The sequence below is a fragment of the Crotalus tigris genome, unplaced genomic scaffold (assembly GCF_016545835.1).
Source record: "Crotalus tigris isolate CLP2741 ecotype Arizona unplaced genomic scaffold, ASM1654583v1 scf7180000018553.2237530, whole genome shotgun sequence".
NCBI classification, from domain to species: Eukaryota; Metazoa; Chordata; class Lepidosauria; order Squamata; family Viperidae; genus Crotalus; species Crotalus tigris.
This window is the reverse complement of record NW_024097074.1, coordinates 189,551-204,729: the sequence shown is the minus strand read 5'-3', so window position 1 is coordinate 204,729 and position 15,179 is coordinate 189,551. Positions and strand designations below refer to the sequence as shown.

General features: G+C 41.3%; 1 protein-coding gene across 2 annotated transcripts in view; it reads right to left on the bottom strand.

Annotated features, from left to right (window-relative positions):
* The window catches only part of SMPX (small muscle protein X-linked), a 28,839-nt gene extending 14,020 nt beyond the window's left edge, over positions 1–14,819 (bottom strand). Inside the window, exons 1-3 of one of the 2 annotated variants that reach the window (XM_039354437.1) lie at positions 14,667–14,819; positions 11,130–11,189; positions 7,566–7,649 (exon numbers count right to left, since the gene is read on the bottom strand). In XM_039354437.1, the coding sequence (XP_039210371.1) occupies positions 7,566–7,649; positions 11,130–11,168 (123 nt within the window). In that variant the 5' untranslated portion in view covers positions 11,169–11,189; positions 14,667–14,819. Of the gene's footprint in view, positions 1–7,565; positions 7,650–11,129; positions 11,190–13,732; positions 13,831–14,666 lie in introns of those variants that run through there. The other variant, XM_039354438.1, reaches the window with a different exon arrangement.
* Between the last annotated feature and the right edge of the window lie 360 nt (positions 14,820–15,179).

Here is a 15,179-nt window from a genome sequence, read left to right as displayed (position 1 = left end):
CCGGTTCAAATTTACCCTGAAGTATGTGCCAGGGGAGAAAAACGTCTTAGCTGACGCATTATCCCACATGCCGCAGTACCACAGTAAAAGGGAGGAAGTGGTACAAGCGATAATGCCCCCCTATAGCCAAGGGGCGGCCAGAATAGTTTCGCATACGGGGAGGGGGTGATGGGCTAACATAACTACGGGCTGCTATGGGCATTGATACGTGGTTACAGGCCCATCCAGGGATCTTAACTCAAAGAGAGGGGTTGGCCTGGAAAGGAGATAAGATGTATGTTCCTAGTAGTTTACGACAGACCGTGCTCCAGCAGGGCCACGATTCAAAGCTAGCTGGCCATTTTGGGTTTCTAAAGACATTACATTTAATACGCCAGCAATTTTGGTGGCTAAAGCTAAGATCAGATGTAGAAACGTATATGAAAGGATGTCATGTGTGTGCCAGTGCTAAACCCCAGGTGGGGAAGCCCATGGGCTTATTGCAGAAGGTGGCTGACCCAACCCGACCCTGGGAGGAGATCGCCATGGATTTCGTGGTGGAACTGCCAGAAAACTGAGGATAAAATGTAATCTGGACAGTGGTCGATCTTTTTTCCAAGCAGGCACACTTCATCCCGTGCAAAGGTTTACCATCGGCTCGTCGATTAGCAAGACTTTTTCTATAGCACATCTATCGCCTCCATGGGATACCCTGACGAATCATTTCAGATCGTGGAGTACAATTCACCGCCCAATTTTGGCGGGACTTCATCCGCTTGGTGGGATCATCGCAAGGGCTCAGTTCTGCATACCACCCCAGCACCAATGGGGCTGCGGAACGAGCAAATGCGATGGTCGAGCGGTATCTCCGCAGCTATGTCACCTATCAGCAAACGGATTGGGTAGACCGTTTGCTGAAGTGGCGTATAACAACACGGTGCACAGCAGCACAGGGTTCACCCCTTTCAAGGTGGTACATGGGGTCGAATTAGTCCCCATCCCTGAGTGGCCACAGGGAGAAGACGCGTCACATACCCCTCAAGCATGGATGACACAGGTAGCGGGCTGTGGGGGAGGGTCAAAGAGGCATTGACACAAGCAGAGAGAACAGTGAAGATACAAGCCGACAGGAAAAGGGCGGCACACGAGCCTTTTCGGAAGGAGATTGGGTGTACTTGTCCACAAAATATCTTTGGTTGCAAGTACCCTGTAGAAAATTGGGTCCCAAATACGTGGGCCTATTATGAATAGTTAAAGTAATCAATCCAGTAACTGTTCGGTTACGATTGCCCCCATTTCTTGGGAGGGTACACCCCGTGTTCCATAGCAGTCTCCTAAAACCAGTACATGGGGTTTCACCCATGTCCACAGCACCAGGGTCAGTTACGGGGTCCCAGTACGAGGTCCAAGAGGTTTTGGATTCCCGAATTCAGCGAGGCCGGTTACAATACCTCCTCCGGTGGAAAGGATACCCCCTTTCGGAGGCAACATGGGCCAGGGAGGAGGACATACAAGCCCCCCGGTTAATTAGGGCATTCCATCGCAAGTGGCCGGGGAAACCAGGGAGGGACGGTTGCAATAACATGTATTCATTCTCCTTTTCTCTTCCAGGAGGTGCCATGGTAGAGGGGACCACATGTCAAGCCCTGCGGGGGTTGCCATTCACGGGGGGGGGGGTGATACAGTGCAACGCTTAATGCCGCGAGCTGCCAGGTGTAGGGAAAGTACCGGAGAGCCGCCGATGCCATCCCAGCGGCCAAGAACGACGCCTTCGGTCCCACCTCCTATCATGCCCCGGGAGTCTGTTAACGTACGGAGGTCGAGAGCAGACATACCAAACACTGACGAAGGCTACAGAGAGCCCGGCTCGGGAGGGCGGAGCCAGGTAGCGCTCGGCTTGGGAGAGCGGAGCCAGGTGGTGCCAGCTTGCCGAGGCGATGGGCCGACGGAGATGCGAGCAGTCGCCAAAAGGCTGTTATACGTGACTGGGCAGACCACCACTGGAGCAATGATGACCCAGAAACCAGTGGAGGCATGAACGTGGGTGCGGGCGGCCGTGTCGGGTAGCAGCAGGGTAACAGGCTCCAGTTAGCAGAAGGGCATAGGGGCCAGAGGGAGGGGTTTATACAGGTTTAGGGCGGATGTTGGTTTGCATCGGGGGGTGGGAGTACGGGGTGTGGCACTCTTATATAAGACACTGGGAGATGACCAATCCCAGTGCTGACTTTAAACTTGTCAATGAATAACTTCATTTGATGATTGCACCTTGTGCCGGCATTCCTGCTCTGTGTTCATCGGGACGACCTCGGACAATCGTGATAGTTTTATTGCTTGGGCTTGTATAATGTTGAATTCCAATATTGCATGATCACTCCCCCCCCCCCAAAGGCTCCTGGACCTTCAACACCTTCTATCATTTCATCTCTGTTACTGAGAATTAAGTCCAATATGGCTGATCCCCTAGTTCCCGTCTCTACTTTTGGGGAGACAAAGGTATCTGCTAGGTTTGTCAGGAACTTGTTTGATCTTCTACTTGGTGCAGAATTTGTCTCCCAGTTGATGTCAGGGTAGTTAAAGTCCCCCTTTACTATTGTAATATGCTTCCTACATACCTTAATTAACTGACTCGCAAAAAGTCCATCTATTTCCTCTGTTTGGTTGGGTGGCCTATAGTATACATCTATGGCAATGTCATTTACCCCCCTTTTATATTGACCCAAATGCATTCAAGATAGTTTTCAGCATTGTTGTGCTCTATTTTGTAGAGATGTAGTTATTTCTTATATATAGTGCAACTCCATCTCCTCTTTTATCTAAATTGTTGTGGATGTATATGAAAGTAGAAATCTGTAACTTGGGATAACTGCATATTATACTCCTATGAATGGAGATAATGGGGAAATTAGAAATGAGTTTTAAGAAAAAATATGTAACATATCGAATTAATGCTATCCAGAAACATGAAAGAATGAGTGGGAATATGAAATGTTATTGGGCCAATAGAGATATAAGAAAGACTAAAAATGCTGTCTGTTGGTATCTGCTTAATAATAGTTTCTAATATACAATTTAAGGGTAAATGTATTCCTCTGTACACATATAACTAAGGAATAGTTAAAGAGGACAATAGTAAGTCAGAATGATATTGAAACTGAATCCATTATAGTAATATAGTAATAGTAGTAAAGTTGGAAGGGACCTTGGAGGTCATCTAGTCCAACCCCCTGCTCAGGCAGGAAACCCTACACCATTTCGGACAAATGGCTGTCCAGTCTTATTATTATACAGTTAGTGTCTTATTATTATACAGTTAGTGTCTAAAAAAATAAATGAAAACGAAGTCATACATTTATGTTGAAATATAGCAAGATTGTCCATGTAAATGTTTTAAATGGGAACTTTGTGAATCTGAGAATGTTTATCTATGATTGTTGATTTAGTGAAAATAGGCTTGAGAAGTAAATAAGCTTGAATTATGGATTTTTTGCACAACTATGAAGATTTAGGTTGGCTGTTGAATATGGTAAAAGCAATATTTGATAGAGATAAAATGTGCATGAGAATAAATAGGATGCTTAGTAAATGATTGTCAGAGAGTAAAAGAACTGTCTGTGTCCTCTTGGTTGTTTAGAACAGAGGTCACCAATCTTTCTCGGTTGATGGACTGGAAGGAAAGGAAGTGGGAAGCATTTTACACGGGCGTGTGTACGGGGCCACGAGCACACGCATGATGCAAATGGGATGGAGCTAGCACCCGTATGATACTCACTAGTCTGCCCTGTTTTTGTGCCCCATTTCCCCGTGCCTGTTTTTGCACCCTGTAGCATGGCAGCATCCCGTTTTCATGCCCCACGGTACAGCAGCATCCCATTTTTGCACCCTGAGGTGCGGCGGCATCCTGTTTCTGCACCCCATAGCATGACAGCATCCTGTTTTCATGCCCCAAGGTGTGGCAGCAGCCCATTTTCACATCCTCACAGTGCAGCGGCATCCTGCTTTTGTGCCCCGTGTGGCAGTCGCCCGTTTTCATGTCCTGAAGCGTGGTGGTGTCCTGTTTCTGCACCCCGAGTCGCCGTGGTGGCATGTTTTCATGCCCCACAGTGCAGCATCTGTTTTCGCACCCCACAGCCGTGGCACCAATGCCGGGTCATGGCCCACAGATTGGGGATCCCTGTTTTAAATATTCTAAAAATTCATATACCTACTCTGTTTTTTGCAATTTTCATGTAACTTCCAATTGCTCTCTCAACTTTCTGAAACCCAATTACTTTGTTCCTGGATACACCAATATTTATTTGTTCATTTGTTTGTTAAATTTATTTAGGGGGCCTACTCTAGGAGGCTTACAATAATGAAAAGGAAAAAAAATGAAAGAAGTGTAAACACAATAGAAGTAGAAGTAAAATAATAGAGCAATAAAATAAACAATGAAAAAGAACACAACAAGAATACATCAATATGATAGCCAAAAAGATGGTAGAAAACAGATTATAAGGGGTGGGGAGGTGGTCCCCAGGCCAACTAGCAGAGCCAAGTCTTCAGGCTCTTGCAGAAGGATAAGAGGATGGGGCAGATCTCACCTTAGAAGGTAAGATGTTCTAAAGGGCTGGCACTGCAGCAGAGATGGCTCTTCTGGATCCCGATAGTTGGAGTTCTTTCACTGATGGGACCCAAAGTAAGTCTTCTCTGCTGGCACAAGTAGGATGGGCTTGTCCTAGTGGGACAAGATTTTAGATCCTCACTGTGTTATACAGTCTGCTATCTTTAGCTACAAATCATTCATATTCTCAGCCCACAGTGCAGCCTCAAAAAAACTATTCTTATTTCTCCAACCAGTTCATTTATAACCTCACCATGGGCATTCCTTATAATATTTATCTACAAATATTCTAAACCAAGGCTCCCCAAGTTGTGGGCCACAGCCTGGTAGTGGGCCATGGCCTTCTGGCCACTGGGCCGTGGGACAGGCTGGCCAGTGCACGCACATGTGCATACACGCACCCCCACTTGCGTTAGTGCTATGGCCATGGGGTGCAAAAACAGGATACTGCACTGCAGCGCATGAAAACGGGCCGCCACTGTACCTTGGGGTGCAAATCGGGATGCTGCCATGCTGTGGGGCATGAAAACTGGATGGTGCTGCACTTCAGAGCATGAAAACGGGCCACCGCCTCACCTTGGGGTGCAAAAATGGGACGTCATAGTGCTGTGGGACATGAAAACAGGCTGCCGCCACACTGTGGAGTGGAAAAATGGGTGCCACTGCACTTTGGGGTGTGGAAACGGGGCAGTAAGCCACACAAGAAAGGACAAGGCTAGCGAGTATCATGCGAGTGCTCGCCCCAACCCATTTATGTTGTGCACATGCTTGCGGCCCTGTGCCCCCCCCCACACACACGTGCATGTAAAATGCTTCCCCCTCCATTTCCCTCCGGTCCGCCAACCGAGAAAGGTTGGTGACCTCTGCCCTATAAGTCTGTGTGGTAAAACAAAAAGAGACAAGGTAAAGAATGAATGGGTGGTGGATTGAATACTGAAAAGAGTAACCAATACAATTTGAATGAATGAATGAATCACGATCAAATTGCAATATGTATACACGATTGTTATACACACATACACACACATATATAAACTGGATAGATAGATAGATAGATAGATAGATAGATAGATAGATAGATAGATAGATAGACAGATAGATAGACAGACAGACATAGACATAGACATGGATAGACAGATGATAGATGATAGAGATAGATCATATATATAATTAAGTTTCTCGATTACTGTATTAGACTAATTGTTTCTTCACTGCCTTTCTCCTTCAGAAAGGGGCTCTGGACAGTGTCAAATTTAATAATAAAATTAAGCATTAAAACAAAATAATTTAAGATTAAGAATTATTAAAATTATAAAACAAAATTATAACATTTCAAAACATAGAGAATTCCAAGACGGGGAGATGTTGTTGCTAATAAAGATGGGGGGGAGGGTTCCTCATAGGGCCATGTTACCTCATGATAGGGCAAGCCCTATTTAAGGAATAGATTCTGTATTGTGAAAATGCTAAATTATGGTAATGCTTAGTCCAGATTTTAATTTAAAGTTGCAAGGAGGGCCTAAGTCAGAGGTGGGTAACTATGGCCAACTTTACGATCTGTGGAATTCAACTCCCAGAATTCCTGGTTGAAGTCCACAGGTCGTAAAGTTGCCATAGTTGCCCATCCCTATCCTAACAGGTGAAGAACATAATGCAGCCCCTCAAAATCTCTAAAGAAATATACAAAGATATATTTAAGATATGATTACATTTCCTGTAGTTTTAATTTTTTCTTACTACCTTTATACTGTCTCTGTTGTTTATATAAACCTACCACAACTCGGCATTGTCCTCATGTGCTGGGACCACAATTGCCAGAATTTGACCTTGGTTACTTAGAATTCTGGAATCATAATCTCAACACATCTGGAGAACACCAGGTTGGGAAACATTTGTTTAGTCAAGGCTGGACATTAGAAGACAGTGAGAACCCAGACAATGAGAAGTTTGTGCCACATAACCCAGCATTTTCAAGAAGCCAGCAGACCCAACATTTAATCAAATAAGCAAAGCCTTCAAACATTCTTGCAAATAAATCCACAAAAATTCTTAGGTGAAAAATGCGATCTTATTGAGGACTGTCAGAAGAAACAGCTGCTTTTCTATACTGGGCAAGGGGTGGGTGGAGCCACATTCCTCTGATGGCCAGGCTCTTTTTTCTGTTAGATTTGGAGGAAAATTGAGTAATCATCTTGTGGCAGCCCTTCATTCATCTCTATGCAGATCCTTATAAGCTATGGTTATTGGACAAGAGCTTAAATACAAGAGCGCCACAGGAATGTAAATTACTGTCTTTGCTGCCTACATTCATCCTGCTTTTAATTTTAGTACTTTTACCGAATAGAAATGCTTTGGGTACCAGATGTAGTCTTTAATTTCTCTGATACATAAAATAAAACCAATGCACTTCCCCCTTCCAGATACTGTTATCTACATATTTAAATGTACACAGGAAGATCCTGCTTGGAGGTAAGGCATGGAAGAGAGGTGAGGTGGAAGAAAAAATTATTAAATGTGTCGCCCAAAGCAATATCACTCTGATCCATACTGGGACTCTCTATAGTTGCTTTTAAAATACAATTATTATACCACAAAATGTAAAAAAAAAAATTGGCCCTAAGGGAAAGATAGTGATAGCTCAAGATCTTTATATAGCTTCAGAAAATGCAATATATGTCATACTCTAGTTAAAATATGACAGAAAGGATGTGCAGGGAAATACTTCAGAAACAAGGCACCAACATTTTAATGCTGATCTTATATTGCTTCCATATATTACCACTCTAAAATACACTGTCCTTTACATATATTAGCTAATGATATTAGAGTGGGAAGATTATGTTTATACTTACTGTTTACTTATGTTTTCTAGTGATATGGATGAAATGAATGTTTTCCTGAGATATTACAGAATGAAATATCACTGGTGAACAGAAGACTTATTTAATGTGTGGTGTTTAGTCAGATAAGCACATACTATTCTTACCTCTTCGGGTTCAGTAGATTCTTTTCTTTTAGGAGGTTGGCCAGCACCAGGCAAAAGTGCTCCCATTGGGATGTTGATATTTGCCTGGAAATTGGAGAACATATCAGTGCATGAAGTTATATTGTAGTAGATCTACAAAAATTAAGAGATGGAGTTTTCTTGATTGTCCAGGCAAATTATATTTTGTTTCTCATCTCTTTTATTAATTGCCTTATTATTTTAAATCTAGACAGATGTAAAATAAGATTAATTTAGACAGCAAAATCCCAACTTAAGCTTCCATATCAGTGGCAGTGTCCTGAGCCTTGTTTATATGGAACCAGATTAGTGCTAAATATAATCTGGTGCTAGTATATTCATGTTTAAGGGAAACAGTGATTTGTATTTAAACCCTATATTCTTCACATTTCCCTATAAAGGACAACTTTTTTATCTGAGGTTACAGTCATTGTAAAATCAGGTCCCTCTGTCATATGAAACAGCTGTAGCATTGCAATGGTTAGAATGCAGCATTGCAGGCTAACTGTGCCCATAGCCAGAAGTTAGATCCTGACTGGCTCAAGGTTGACTGAGCCTTCCATCCTTCCAAGGTAGGTAAAATGAGGACCCAGATTGTTGGAGGCAATAGGCTAACTCTGTAGACCACTTAGAGAGTGTTGCAAAGCACTATGGAGTGGTATATAAGTCTAAGTGCTATTGCTGTTCTTCAAGAGTAGATAATTTTTACTTTCTACTTGTGGAGTTAATATGGCTTCTTAAACTCCTGCAAAGAGTTTTAGTTTCAGTCAAAATTGAATAAAGGACTACAATATTGAGGCTGCAGAAATCCAGACAACCATTAATAGTCATTCAGATCTTTGCTTCCCAGATACAGTAGCCAAAAGAAATTGTATTAACTTCCATATTCGTACAAAGTAAAGTTTGTATATTGAACCATACAAAGTAAGGTTCAGCAGCCAATTAACAGCCTTCACCTCCTAAAATATTCTTACAAAGCACCTACTGTATTTCCCCGAAAATAAAACCTAGCTTGAAAATAAGCCCTAGCTTGATTTTTACGTGTGCGCCTAATATAAGCCTTACCCCCCAAAATAAGCCCTAGTTTGGGGGAGAGCGGCACACATAAAAATCAAGCTAGGGTGAGAGTGGGGGGTTGAGCTGTCCCATATGCCCCATACCCATTTACCTTAGGACTGCTGCAACCAGGCCTCCCATGGCCCAAAAACCTGCCACACCACTGCGCAAGTTCTTCTGCGGCTGCCTATTGCCAGATGCCACATGGTACATTGCGCTGGTACCGCCGCTCATAGCAGGATGCCAGGTGGCACTTCATGCCAGTACTGCCACTTGCACCAGGACGCCAAGTGGCACTTCATGCCGGTGCCACCACTTGCGGCAGGAGGTCATGTGGCTTGTCACACCAGTGCTGCTGCCCACTGCAGAATGCCAGGTGGTGCTTTATGCCAGTGCTGCTGCTCATGGAAGGAGGCTGCTCGGCTCGTCACACAGGTGCTGCTGCTCACGATATGCTGCGTGGCCTCCTGCCACGAGTGGTGGCACCAATGCGATAAGCCACGTGGCCTCCTGCTGTGAGTGGTGGCACCAGGGCGACAAGCCACACAACCTCCTGCCATGAACAGCAGCACTGGCGTGAAGCACCATATGGCATATTACCACGAGCAGCGGCACCAACACAATGAACCACATGGCATTTGGTTGAGAGAGGCTGCAAGTGGCCACAGAACTCCGGCAGTGGTGTGACAGGTGTCGGGGCATAGGAGGTCTGGCTGCAGCAGTCTTAAGGTAAGCGGGTATGACATCTCCCAAAAATAAGACCTGGTGCCTCTTTTGGAGGCAAAAAATATATAAGACCAGGTCTTATTTTCAGGAAAACATGATACATAGAATGTATTGACTAGCCTTGAACCTTTAAGCACTGCATTTAACCAATACATTGAATTTGTATTTCACACCTATCAAAACACTTCTAAAATTACTTGCTGTGGTTCAGAGAATACAGGCATGGTTAATCATGGGATTGATTTAGAAATAAAGGGTTCTTCCTTATGCTCATTTTAAACAGGAATCACCCATACCCAAGCTAACAGATAACTATGCTGGTGTAAAATTTGTCTTCCAATTGCTGATAACTATCTACTATCATATTACCAGCTTGACCACAATACTGTAAAATGGAGCTGTCAGGTGCTCTCCAATCCATATTTTCGGGGCTCTGTCATTCTGATAGGAGGGGGAGGTTTCACTCTGCTGGGAGGGGGAATCACAGATGTATTTCCTTTACTTTGTTCTCTCCATCTTTGATGCATCTCTTTGGGTGTGAAAAGGGGGAGGAATGTGTCAGGGGCTATCTGCCTTATCTCTGCTCCTTTGTAAAGATGATACTGATGACTGATGTTTGTCCACTAGGATTCCAAGGTCCCTCTCACAGTTACTGTTTTGGAGCCAGGTTTCGCCTAATCTGTACTTATATCTTTGGTTTTTCCTGCCCAGGTGTAAAACCTTGCTTTACTCCACATTATATTTCATTTTGTTGGATAGGGTCCATTGTTCAAGTCTGTCAAGATCTTTCTGGATCCTGAGCTTGTCTTCTGGGGTGTTGGCTACTCCTGTCAGTTTGGTGTCATCTGCAAATTTGATGAGTTCCCCATCTATTCCCTCATCTAAGATGAGCTCATCTGGGCCTAACTTTTCTGGATGACTTATTAATCAATTAGAGGTATCTGACATGGCCTGCTAGGAAATAAAAATGTCTAATTTCAATAATATTTATTCCTTTGTTCACAGAAATACCCTTCAACCTTACCTAAGGATGACTAACAAGCAAGCTATTTGGTTTTTTAGCTGAATACTATCTGGAGGGTCAAGGCTCCCACTTTAGTCAACTGGCAAAATGGAATATCCTGTTTAATGAAATAGCCAGCATTTTTCTGCCAAGAAACAACAATAACAAGTATTTAACCAAGAGTCCCAAACAAGCTTTTTCAAGCGGCAACTGGACTTTCTTGCTTTTCTTTGAAGATGTTTTGCTTCTCATCCAAGAAGCTTCTTCAGCAAAGAAGTGAAACACCTTCAGAGAAAAACAAGAAAGTCCAGTTGCCTCTTGAAAAAGCACCTTTGGGATAATCATGGCCTGGATGGCTGAGAATCTCCATAGACATTTAATTGAGAGATTTATTTCCAGTTATCAGCTAAAAGAATGCTAAAAATGACAAGTTAATTTTCAAGGCGAATAAAGAAAAATAAACAGCACAAGTACGTACTGCATGCATGTGTATGACAGTGCTACTTAAAACTTTAGATAACACACTGAATTGGTTTAACACAGAACAAAGCATATTGGAAAAAAAGCACATTGTGATTATTTTTTTAGGCTAATAAAAATATGTAAGACATGCAACAAATTGTTTCATCAAATTAATTTAGCTGCATGTCTAGCAAATTGAGAATAATTCCTAACTAGAATTAAAGCTTCAACCCAAGCATCATTCCATATCTCCTCCATTTTAAGTAGTTACTTATAAGCAGTCACACAAAATACCTTACCTGAATGCTTCTGACATTTGAAGCTCGTTGATTTGACATACTTAAGCAATAGAGTTTTCACTGCAAAAAAACCAAAATCAATTAAAGAAACAAAAAATGATAGCAAAAACTGTATGGGCTGTAATGGCATTCTATAAGCAAAGTTTTATTATCTATAATTTAACCATGGTGCTTCCTGGTAACTATGTATTCATCAGCTCAGATTATCTTTCAGACTCAAGTTTCAGAGTTACTAAGATACACCTACAGAATACTGCAAGGAACTTAGAACATCTGAAATTCCTCATTGAATTTTTAATACATCCAATGAGAAATATCACTTTCACAACACAATAGGAAAGGGGCACATGTTCCATCAAAAGCACAAGTTAATAACTATCTACATTATTTATTTACTATTTATTTCAATTTACAAAAGAGAATTGCAAAACCCTTATATATCTGTACGGAACCAGTTTTCTTGATGAACATGTCTTTCAGTAGACTGTAACTTAAAGAGGATAAACAAACTACTCAGAGGTCTGATAAGAAGGGAATTCAGAGAATAGAGACCATTAGAAATAGCGAGAGCAGTGGCATTCTGTATGCTCAATTCAGCTTCCCATCTTACTGTACCTATTGAAGTACAGGTAGTCCTCAACTTACAACAGTTTATTTAGTGACCATTCAAAGTTACAACAGCACTGAAAAAAGTGACTTATGAACATTTTTCATACTTATGACCATTACATCATCCCCATGGTCATGTGATTTATATTTGAATACTTGACAACTCACATTTATGGCAATTGCAGTATCCTGGGATCATGTGATCAACTTTTGCAACCTTCTGACAAGCAAAGTCAACAGGGAAACCAGATTCACTTAACAACCGTGTTACTAATTTAACAACTGCAGTGATTCACTTAACAAATGTGGCAAGAAAAGTCATAAAATGGGGCAAAATTCACTTAACAAATTTTCCATTTAGCAACATAAATTTTGAGCACAATTGTGATCATAAGTTGAGGACTACCTGTATGGCATGGCTTGAATATGTACCGTTTCCCAGAAGCCAGGTTCTAAATCTATATGTAACCTTAAACTGAGACTAAAAATAAATGATAAGAATAAAATATAATCAAAATGGAAATTCCTCAGTAATACAACTGTATAGATTACTTTAAGCAGAGGCAATCTTTCTTCCATGCCAGTTTTAACTGACCTCATTACTGCTTGAGAAATCAGGACAACAGAATGTTGATGAGTAAAAATAGACTATCTTCTTGGACTGCAATCCCCATCCTCTCTTTTACTTGAGTGCATCAATTGCTTAATTATATTTGGCAATAGAGATATTAACGGAATTATGTCCCTATGTTTGACTGCATGAACAGGAAAGAGGCTAATAGTTAATAGAAACAGATGGTACTTTCATATTTTCATAGAGATATTTCCCCTTCCACCCAAAGCGCTCTTGAAATCTCACCATATATGTTAATATCGCACAAGCAGTGCAATGTTGGGGAAGAAAATGAACTATTTCTGAAGTACCAAATCTTTTGCACTAGGGATGAAGAATTTGTGCTCCTTTTAAGATTGACAAACTACAGGTATTAGCAGCCTGATCAACACAATTATATAAGGGGTGTACTAGACAGGAAATTTAAGATGGACTCTTTATACTGTTTATCCCTCAAAACAAATTCCCAATTAGAAGTTCACGAGTTGCTTTGGCCTTTAAGTCCCAGCCGTCCTCCCGGTATGGTCAGTGATAAAGGGATGCTGGAAATTTTAGTTCAGCCTTGCTCTATACACATCTTTTTTAAGCCATCAAATTAATGTAAGAAAGTGAGTTCAGAATCCCACCTTGTTGCCTTAAATAAGTTTTGGACTACATTCGGTAGCTCCAGCCATTATATTTATGGAACAAATTCTTTTTTCTTTCCTAATACTACTACCTGCATTTATCCTGAATTCAATGGAGCTTCTTCTGTGTACATACACAGTACATACACACTACCTGAAACAATGTGATTCTAGATGCTATACTCATTCCCTTCCACACTTGCAACCAGGTGTGAACAGCAATTTTTTCAGTTGCTGATAGTTGCAAGCTCTTTGTGTTATGTAGAGTAAGATGTTTTGTCCTCTTTTCACATGGTTTTGGAGTGCAGATGAGTTTTATATAGGTATATTAAGCCAATTTGACATATATGTGCATTCGTTAGATACATGTGTATTATATATTTTCCATCCTTTCCCACTGAAATCAGTAGGAAATTGCCAAGCTGTTATTATTGATGATATAATTTTTGGGAGCTCTGGGTCTTCCAAAAGACAGCTGAGACTGTTTGGAGTTACTGGGTTGCCCCCATCTGTTGAAGAACTCTGGGGCACAATTGACAATTAGGAGGATAATGTTCAGTGTTTTTCTTACATCTTTTTAGACATAAAACCAGGCTGAGAAAATCCATAGGTCATAGTGCAGTCTGATAATGAGTAATTGAATAATTTTAAATTTAAACAAGCTGAACAAATCATTTACATTGTAAACAGAATGTAACTAAATGACTGAAAAAGCCAGTCCTATCAGGCATACAGACATTGATCTCATGACTTACCCTTTATGACCCCCCCAAAAGCAGTGCACTGGAGTAATTTAGTTAAGTATTGAACTTTACATGCACAGGTCCCTAGGATTTGTGATCCAGCATGAGGCACAGGAAGAAATAAATGGGGGGGGGGGGGAAGCTCTTATCTGCTCTGCCTTGTCTAAAAATAAGTCCTGCGGAGAGTGCTGAAGGACATGCAGTCATTCAGCACCAAGCTACTTGAGTTTGCTTGGACGAAGTGGAGGCCTGCACAAGATGCTTCTCTAATATCCATCTTTTCTACTCCTGCAACTCAGATGCAATTGAAAAGAAGCTGGAAATGACATCATTCTCATGCTGACCTCCCCCTTCTGTAATGTATAAAACTGGCATGGATATTATGAAATGGAACTGTATTATTTTTTCTTTAAGACCTAGATAGAAATTATGCTGAGTAGCAAGGAGGGGGGAATACAATTCTATATCGAAACTATTGCTCACAGTGCAATTTATTTCATGAAAGGTCATTGTGACTCCAGAGTTAATGATAAGCATTTTAACAGTGAAAAATTAATATTTCTGGGTTCAAACATTGGTATTATAATTTTGCTTACTTGTACATGGCTGTCCAGAAAGCCATAGGGAGAAAAATAAACATGCGTTTGGTTAGCTGTCACCAACTGTGCCCAGTAGGCTTTTACGAAAATCATACAAGAGCACATACATTTATGAAACTGCAAAATCTCAGAACAACATTCTTTAATTTAAAAACTCTTGCCTGTATATCCAGTAGTTGCAGTAATACTTAATGAAAAACATTAATGACCTGATATAAAGAGAACCACACTCACAGCAAAATAGCCCTTATCCTTGTTCCCTAGCTATAAATGTATTTCCTAAGTCAACCTTTTATTTTTTTTTAAAGCTGTCCCCCTCCCTCCTCAACTCCCATTAAGTACAGTACCTGATTATTTATATCAGAAAAGTTCCAGCCCGTCAGAAGAGTGAATGCTACACCTCTTTTTGCTGCTGACTGAGGCACCTTAGGTCAGCTGAGATCTTTCATGTGAAATAGATGAAGTTCTTTGTGCAGTGGATACTCTCAAGGGAAAGGACCTCTGGGACTGGAATAGAGCAATGTTCAGAAGCCAAGTGTAATAGAGAATTCCTGTCATAGCTTGCAGTTGTTCTTCCTAAATATAGAATAAGATTCATCCTGTAACTTCATTCTGTCTTAGCTGAAATTAAAGGTCTCAAGTGTCAAGCAAAAATATATCAGTGCTCAGTTTCAGGTAATACGTTGCTGCAATTTTCTCAATGTAGAAATGTCAGAAGCTTTTTAAAATAGTTTTGAGTAAATAGTATTAAACAACTTTCCCCTCCTCGTATAACTTTTTGCGGTGAACAGACCTCATGCAAATTTTCAGGCTACTTGTGAAGAAAAATAATCATGGGAATATGATTCCCAGTATTATCA